Genomic DNA, 8,984 nt, shown 5'->3' with positions numbered 1-8,984 from the left:
CTCACAACAGCAGCATTCCACACTAATGGTTTGCTTTGTCCTGGAGCAGATAAGCATGCCGGCTGTCAGAAACAGAGCTTTGAAAGGGGATATCCGCATGCCTGCAGCCAATTTCAAAACAATGAGAAGAGTGACCACTTGACTTCAGGGGATTATGGGATGTTTCTGGAGGCCAATCACAGCGCAATAATGCAACCAGGGCCGGCTTTAGGCCGATTCCCCCCATTCCCACGAATCGGGCCCCCGTGGGTCTTCGGCGGCACTTCGACGGCGGGTCCTTCGCTCGCTCCAGGTCTTCAGCAGCATTTTGGCGTCAAGTCCTTCCGTGCTGTGGAAGACCCGGAGCGAGTGAAGGACCCGCCGCCGAAGTGCCGCCGCCGGGTATTCGAATCGGGGCCCACACTTCCTAAAGACGGCCCTGAATGCAACACCTCGTCCACACTGACGCCTGGGTGTTTCAGCCAGCATGCAGCAAGCTTTATGCTTCTCGTGGAGGTGGATAACCAGGAGCGCTCCAGCTGCAGAATCCAGGCGCTCTACGTGCCTTGCCAGTGTGGACACTTCAGGAGTTAGGGCGCCCGGGGCTGCTTTAATGCCCTCTAACTTGCAAGTGTAGCCAAGCTCTGAGAGGTGGAAAATAGGTTAATGGAAGAATTCTTCTATTGACCTAATGCTGTCTACACTAAGGCCTGGTCTACACTAGGCGTTTATGTCGAAGTTAGCGCCGTTAAATCGAATTAACCCTGCACCCGTCCACACTGCGATGCTATTTAGTTCGACATAGAGGTCTCTTTAATTCGACTTCTGTACTCCTCCCCGACGAGGGGAGTAGCGCTAAATTCGACATGGCCATGTCGAATTAGGCTAGGTGTGGATGGAAATCGACGCTAATAGCTCCGGGAGCTATCCCACAGTGCACCACTCTGTTGACGCTCTGGACAGCAGTGCGAGCTCGGATGCTCTGACCAGCCACACAGGAAAAGCCCTGGGAAAATTTGAATTTGAATTCCTTTTCCTGTCTGGCCAGTTTGAATCTCATTTCCTGTCTGGACATCGTGGCGAGCACAGCAGCACTGGCAACGATGCAGAGCTCTCCAGCAGTGATGGCCATGCAGTCTGGGAATAGAAAGAGAGCCCCAGCATGGACTGATCGTGAAGTCTTGGATCTCATCGCTGTGTGGGGCGATGAGTCCGTGCTTTCCGAGCTGCGATCCAAAAGAAGGAATGCAAAGATCTACGAGAAGATCTCTAAAGACATGGCAGAGAGAGGATACAGCCGGGATGCAACGCAGTGCCGCGTGAAAATCAAGGAGCTGAGACAAGGCTACCAGAAGACCAAAGAGGCAAACGGACGCTCCGGATCCCATCCCCAGACATCCCGTTTCTACGAGGCACTGCATTCCATCCTCGGTGCTGCCGCCACCACTACCCCACCAGTGACCGTGGACTCTGAGGATGGGATACTGTCCACGGCCGGTTCCTCAGACATGTTAGGGGACGGGGAAGATGAGGAAGGAGATGAGGAGGGCGAGGCAGTTGGCAGCTCTCACAACGCTGATTTCCCCGACAGCCAGGATCTCTTCATCACCCTTACAGAGATCCCCTACGAAGCGTCCCCAGCCATTACCCCGGACACAGAATCTGGTGAAGGATCAGCCAGTAAGTGTTGTAAACATCTAAACATTTATTTTTAACAAAACAGGAATATTAACAATTAAAAGAATGGGTTGTTCATGATTAGTGTGCCCTAGGCGCTTAACGGTTTAGTAAGGGGCAGTGCAAGTTTTGAAAAGAAATCTAGCAATGTCCGGTTTTCAGTGATTGTCCTGCACAAGCCGCTCTACTGTGTATTCCCTGCTACTGCAGCTACAGTAAAATGCGGTCTATATGTGCGGGGATAGAGCAGTAATCCTCCTGGGACATCTCGATGAAGCTCTCCTGGAGGTAACTTGAAAGCCGTTGCATGAGGTTCTTGGGGAGAGCGGCCTTATTGGGTCCTCCGAAGTACGACACGTTGCCGCGCCACGAGATTATCAGGTACTCGGGGATCATTGCTCTGCACAGCAGGGCGGCATACGGCCCTGGTCTTTGGAGGCTTTCCCGGAGCATTCTCTCTTTGTCGCTCTCGGAGATCCTCATCAGGGTGATGTCGGCCATGGTGACCTGCTTTTAATTAGGTAGGGGAATGTTAGTGTTGGGACTGCTTTCCCGTTCCTTTACAGAACTGTCACCGCTGGTTTGCAGCCACGCGGTGGAGGCGGGAGAGGGGCAGCCGAAAGGGATCATTCCCGGGGACAGCCGCGAGGGGGTGGGACAGGGGCAGAGTTCCCGCTTGCCGGATTGCTGGCAGCAGGGACTGACATTGATTTAAATGTGAAATGAGGCCAGTGGTAATATAAAAGTTTTAAACTGCCACAAGTGTACGGCTTACCATGTCTGCCTGCAACAGAAATTCCGTTGTGCTGCCTCGCTTCTCAAATGTGCTGTTCAAGACCCCAGGCACAGAATGCGAAGGCCGAGAATTCGACCTTGTGCTGAGTGCGCATGTGAAAGGTGCTGTGCATGGTCTTGTTCACAGAGAAAGACTATGTTCTTTGTTCACAACTACATTTATCTTTCAGAGGAATTCACTCCCTTTTTCCCATTTCCACAGCCCCGTCTGCGACTGTCTCACAACCTAGCCTGGAATCACACTCCCAGAGGCTAGCGCGGATTAGGCGTAGGAAGAAGAGGACACGGGAGGACATGTTCTCTGAGCTTATGGCCTCTTCCCAAGCCCAGGCAGCACAGCAGACCCAGTGGCGGGAGAACTTGACCCGAATGCACCAAGCCAACATGGATCGGGAGGAGAGGTGGCGGCAGGAAGACCAGCAGGCGACTCAAACGCTGCTTGGACTACTGAGGGAGCAAACGGACACGCTCCGGCGCCTTGTGGATGTTCTGCAGGAACGGAGGCAGGAGGACAGAGCCCCGCTGCAGTCCATCTCTAACCGCCCTCCCCCGCCACCAAGTCCCATACCCACCTCACCCAAAGTGCAAAGAAGGAGAGGCGGCAGAGTCCCTGCTAACTCTCACTCCACCCCTGCAGAGAGCTCTAGTAGCAGAAGGCTCTCATTTCCCAAAATTTGAAAAGTTCTTTCCTTCCCGCCTGACACAAGCCCACGTCCAAGTTTCACCTCCCAATGCCATGTGTAGTTGATAATAAAAAATTCGTTTCTGTTAACTACTGTTTCAATCATGTTCTTTTGGAGGAGGAGGGGAAAGGGGGTTGGAAATTGGACAGGACAGTCTCCTTTGGCAGGGTACATAGTCGGGGGCAGGCACAGCAGCAGGGCACATACACAGTGCAGTGATGCAGTGACTAGTTGCCCCGGTTAGTCTGGGAGGTTGTTTTGATGTAATGTTGGGGGGGGGTGGGTTGCTCTGTGACTTTGTGGCGGGGGAGGGCAGTTACAGATCTTAAGCGCCGGTCCTTAGACAGGATCACAGAGCCACACAGCATGGGATCTGTAACCGTCCTCCCCCTGCCACAAAGTCAAATAGACCTCCCATACACACAGTCCCGATCAGGAGGGGTGACAGGCTCCGTTGAAACAAGCATCCCACCGCAGCGGAGCCTGTCAATCCTTGAGTTTAGAAGCTGCATTCGCATCACAACACTAGACCCGCCCCGCACCACAGTCTGCGTCCCAGTTTTAAAAAATTCCCGCTAAAACAGTATTAAAGAAAACGGTGTGCTTTAACAAAGTAGAACTATTTTTATTTCGACACGTGTGTTGGAGGGGGGGGTGAAGGGGGTATGTAACTGGATAGGATAGTCAACATTACCTGGGTAAAGAAACGGGGGCAGGTTTAGCTTCTCAGTACACAAACTATAAAATCACAGGTTACCCTCCTCACTCAGGAACTTTGCTTTCAAAGCCTCCCGGATGCACAGCGCTTCCCGCTGGTCTCTTCTAATCGCCCGGCTGTCTGGCTGTGAGTAATCACCAGCCAGGCTATTTTCCTCAACCTCCCACCCCGCCATAAAGGTCTCCCCCTTGCTCTCACAGAGATTGTGGAGCACACAGCAAGCTGCTATAACAATGGGGATATTGGTTTCGCTGAGATCACAGCGAGTCAGTAAGCTTCTCCATCTCCCCTTGAGACGGCCAAAAGCACACTCCACCACCATTCTGCACTTGCTCAGCCGGTAGTTGAAGAGTTCTTTTTCAGTGTCCAGGGCGCCAGTATAGGGCTTCATGAGCCAGGGCATTAGCGGGTAGGCTGGGTCCCCGAGGATGACTATAGGCATCTCCACATCCCCAACAGTTATTTTGTGGTCCGGGAAGTAAATACCTTGTTGCAGCCGTCTAAACAGACCAGAGTTCCTGAAAACACGAGCGTCATGAACCTTGCCCGGCCATCCCACGTAGATGTTGGTAAAACGTCCCCTGTGGTCCACCAGTGCTTGCAGCACCATGGAAAAGTAGCCCTTTCGGTTAATGTACTGGGTGGCCTGGTGGTCCGGTGCCAGGATAGGGATGTGAGTTCCATCTATGGCCCCACCGCAGTTTGGGAATCCCATCGCTGCGAAGCCATCTATGATCGCCTCCACGTTTCCCAGGGTCACTACCTTTGGCAGCAGTACATCAACGATTGCCTTCGCTACTTGCATCACAACAACCCCCACGGTAGATTTGCCCACCCCAAACTGGTTCGCGACTGACCGGTAGCTGTCTGGCGTTGCAAGCTTCCACAGGGCTATGGCCACTCGCTTCTGTACACTCAGTGCAGCTCGCAACCGGGTGTCACTGCGCTTCAGGGCAGGGGACAGCAACTCACAAAGTTCCAGGAAAGTTCCCTTCCGCATGCGAAAGTTTCGCAGCCACTGGGATTCATCCCAGACCTGCAGCACTATGCGGTCCCACCACTCAGTGCTTGTCTCCCGTGCCCAGAATCGCCGTTCCACGGCATCAACATGACCCATTGCCACTGTGATGTCCTCGGCGCTGGGTCGCCTGCTTTCTGACAGGTCTGTGCTACTCTCAGACTTCAGGACATCACCGCGGTGCCGTAGCCTCCTTGCCTGACTTTTCTGCATCTGCCTCAGGGAAACCTTTATGATAAGCTGCGAGACGTTGAGAGCGGCCACAACTGCAGCGATGGTCGCAGCGGGCTCCATGCTCGGAGTACAGTGGCGTCCGCGCTGTCAATGACTGGAAAAGCGCGCGAACTGTTTTCCCGCCGGCGCTTTCAGGGAGGGAGGGCGGGAGTGATGGACGGATGACGACAGTTTCCCAAAAGCACCCTCGACTCATTTTGTTACCCAGAAGGCATTGCCGGCTACACCCAGAATTCCAATGGGCAGAGGGGACTGCGGGAACTGTGGGATAGCTGACCACAGTGCACCGCTTCGAATGTCGACGCTATCACCGTTAGTGTGGACGCACAAAGTCGAATTACTGTCCTTAGTGTGGACACACACGTTCGACTTTGCAATATCGATTACAAAAATTCGATGCAAGTAAAATCGAACTACTCTCGTAGTGTAGACAAGGCCTAAGGCTTAGATTGGCTTAACTATGTAGCTCAGAAGTGTGAATTTTTCACATCCTTGAGTGACGTAGGTAGGTCAACTTAAATTTTAAGCATAGACAGGCCTGAAACAATGTCTCTAAGAGGTTTGAACTGTCCAGTTCAATTTTTATGGGTTACCTCTGAAACCCAAAGCTCTTCACCCCATCAGAGGACTCTTTGGGAAGCCTTTACTGTTCCCACTCCATCATAGTTCTTCTGGAGTAGCATTGGCAGGGTATACCACACAGAGTCCTTTACTGAGTAGGATGACAAGGAAGCATTGGTCAGGGGTTGTGGGGGGAGAGAGTCTACCTAGGGAAGAGTGGTGATGGGCCCGTTACTATATAAAGGCCATATTCTACCCTTGAACTTTGTACGATCTTCCCATTGATTTCAATGGGTGTTCTTTGGTTTAAAGGAAGAATGTAGTCCAAAATGTATACCTCATCTCCACAGACCATAATTAAAAAATGGAATTCATCTGACACTCCACTCTACACTATAAATGCAGAGAACCTAATGGTATTTCAAGAATCATGGACACCTTTGATATAGCCACCTTTTGCAAAAATAATTCAGCTGAGTTGTGCTATTGGCTCTGTTGCTGCTCCCAGACTCTCAGATACAGTGAGGGTCCCTTTTATCATCTATAATGGCCAGAAGACTATAGTTATTTCTGATTTAAATTGCAGCAAGGAAGATTTAAGTTAGACATTAGTAAAAACTTCCTAGCTGTAAGGGTAGTTAAGAACTGGAACAAATTACCTAGAGCAGATGTTCTCAAACTGGGGAGTGCAGAATGTATTCTGGGGGGCCTGAGAAGCTTTAGGGAAAAGAAACTTACTATGCACATTCAGAGCTGGACAGCTGGAGAGTGGTGGCTGCTGGATGGCTGCCCAGCTGTGAAGGCAGTGCCACCGCCAGCAGCAGCTCAGAAGTAAGGGTGGCAACACCTGTCAGGGATAATACTTAGTCTTGCTTCAGTGCAGGGGACTGGACTAGATGACCTATCGAGATCCTTTCCACTCCTACATTTCTATGATTCTTTCTGATTCATGCACTCCTTTGTCATCATCAATCTTGAGTACAGCAGGTATCCCCGTGTACCTAGGGATAGCTTAAAAGATCAGCCAGCAGCTTCATCTGATGCAGGATGCCTTCTGAGCAGAATGGGCCATTGCAGGCATCTAACATATGTGCTCAAGTCTTTGTGCTCACAGCTTGTTCACTACCAGGTGCAATTCAAGGTGTTGGTGATTATCATTGGTTTTGTCAGCATTACAAATGAGTTAAGTTCTATGCCCTATGTTATGGATGAAATTAGACTAGATGATCATAATGGTACCTTGTGGCTTTAAAACCTATGAATCTTTGAAATACTTCTGTCAGAGGACCCAGATACTATGCGAATAAAGGATGGTTCCATTTTGCAGAGTAGACAGGAACTACTCATGTTTTAACACTTGTACACAAAAGGATGTGGAAGATACTTAGAGATTTGGAATATTAGAAGTAGTCAGAGATGGCTTAGTGGACAGAGTGCAGGAAGGGGTGAAATGTGTAAATTAAATGTAGTTTAGCACAATAATATAAACTAAGGAATTTATTGATTTTTGTCACTGACTTCAGTGGGGCCAGGATTTCACCCTGGTTGTGTGTTTTAGCACAATACTGAAATAAAAATGAACATCCTTAGAAATATTTGGGTCAGCTTTCCAGGAAGTATATACAATTCACCCATATTTAGATTTATTTCTCTCTCTCTAATTCCTGTTCCTTTTTTACTTGAATACTCTTCTCCACTCAATTAATTATTTCTTTTTCTTATACAAATATTAGTCAACTTTTATTATTTCATAATTATTTATTTACATTGTTCTTGTAAACCTTTTTGGAAACTTAAATAAGGCTGCATGTCTTTCTATTAGCACTTTATTTTCAGGGTTCACTTTTTAACTGAATAGGGACTGCTAAACATCAGGAACAGCATGACATCCACTTTAAGCCAACAATTAGATATTCTAGCTCTCAACTGAAATCTTTAGGAGTGAAATGGAGTCTATACAAAAGAGAATTATATAATGTTTTTCAGCTAATTTGAGGGCAGAGAGCAATCCTCTTTTGCATTAGTAATAAGGCGCAATCCTGTGATCACTTATACTTGTCCTTACCTTTAAGCTAGTGAGTAGTCTCATTTGCCTCAGTGGGAATGGTCACATGCTTAAAGTTAAGCATAGACATATATGTTTGCAAGATTGGGGCCTAATTGTGTGCTCCACATTTCCCAGGTTCAACCTGAGACACCTAGGGCCTCCTTTTCAGAGGAGCTGAGCACTCACCACTGAAGCCGGAGATACAGCTCAGCATCTCTGAAAAACCAGGCTCTGCATGTCTCAAACTGGGCACCCAAAATGTGTGGATACTTTTGACAATGTTGGCTTTAATCTCTCTGTGATTCAGTTACCCACTTATAAAATAGGGATAAAATATCTTCTTAGCTCTTAGTGGGGTTGTAAAGATAAATTAATTAATATTTGTGAGGCATTATGAACTTACTAGAAAAGGCCATGAGGAAATTAATACTGTATTTCTGTATTCAGTGAAAGCTTTGGATGGTATGCAGTAAATAAAGCATCACACGATGAAAGCAAAAAGAAATATTGATCAACACTGTCTTACCTATGCACCAAATAAAGGGAATAGTATGTGAACATGTAATAAGAACTATGTATACTCACAAAGGTACATAATTAAGGTTGCACAGACAACCTTAGTTCTGGCATTTGCAAACTTTTGAGTGCAAGACTTTGCAACCTAAATAACATTCTTTTTGTGTGTAATTAAAACATATCTTTACCCCCACCAAGTGATAACCAAATTTTTCTTTCTCACATCCCTTCGAATTCTGGCAAGTGTTCATTTCAGTGTTATTCACTAGATGGCAGACTAACATAACTCCAGCAAAAACTATTTAGTTTAGTTCTGGAAAGCATGTGGTCATGAGACTCAACTCATTCCTGGCAATAGTCCAACAGGGAAAATGGAATCTCTGTAATTTCTGGTGGTTTTATATCTAGATTCCAGAACTCTACCCTCTCACATTCCTATGTCACATTGAATGTGGTTTTCTATGACTCCCCTCCAGGACACTCATCCTGCAATGATGGGTCACTTTTTAAGTATTCAAACTATGCCTTATATCAGAAGGATAGTTCTAAAGCTGTTTGCACTCAAGGTAGAGATAAAAGTAGCAAGGAGGGGATATGGGAGGGAGGAAGCAGATGTTAAAGGTTGAATGTCACTCAGAGGGGGAACAGCTCCTAATATTGAGTATGTCTACACTACACAGCTTTAAGCGACATTGGTGTGTCGCTACATCCGTGCCACTAAAAGTTGTTCAGTGTAGCTGCTGTTTGTCGGCTCTC

The 8,984-nt window shown here is 48.0% G+C and overlaps 1 protein-coding gene across 1 annotated transcript; it reads left to right on the top strand.

Moving 5' to 3' along the window:
• The first annotated feature begins 683 nt into the window (after window positions 1-683).
• Window positions 684-3,223, top strand: LOC135983025 (uncharacterized). Its single transcript, XM_065592257.1, has 2 exons — window positions 684-1,659; window positions 2,654-3,223. Exons 1-2 carry the CDS (start codon window positions 1,083-1,085, stop codon window positions 3,127-3,129), a joined length of 1,053 nt encoding a protein of 350 aa, XP_065448329.1. The 5' UTR covers window positions 684-1,082; the 3' UTR covers window positions 3,130-3,223.
• Window positions 3,224-8,984: the final 5,761 nt, after the last annotated feature.

Source organism: Chrysemys picta, chromosome 4 (assembly GCF_011386835.1).
Source record: "Chrysemys picta bellii isolate R12L10 chromosome 4, ASM1138683v2, whole genome shotgun sequence".
In the NCBI taxonomy this organism is placed as follows: Eukaryota; Metazoa; Chordata; order Testudines; family Emydidae; genus Chrysemys; species Chrysemys picta.
This window is presented reverse-complemented; position numbering and strand designations above follow the sequence as displayed.

Bases quoted from the DNA above. Each gene is read 5' to 3' on its own strand.
- LOC135983025 (XM_065592257.1), top strand. From the start codon at position 1,083: ATGCAGAGCTCTCCAGCAGTGATGGCCATGCAGTCTGGGAATAGAAAG. The intron at 1,660-2,653 runs GTAAGTGTTGTA...CCATTTCCACAG, and splicing joins ATCTGGTGAAGGATCAGCCA to CCCCGTCTGCGACTGTCTCA.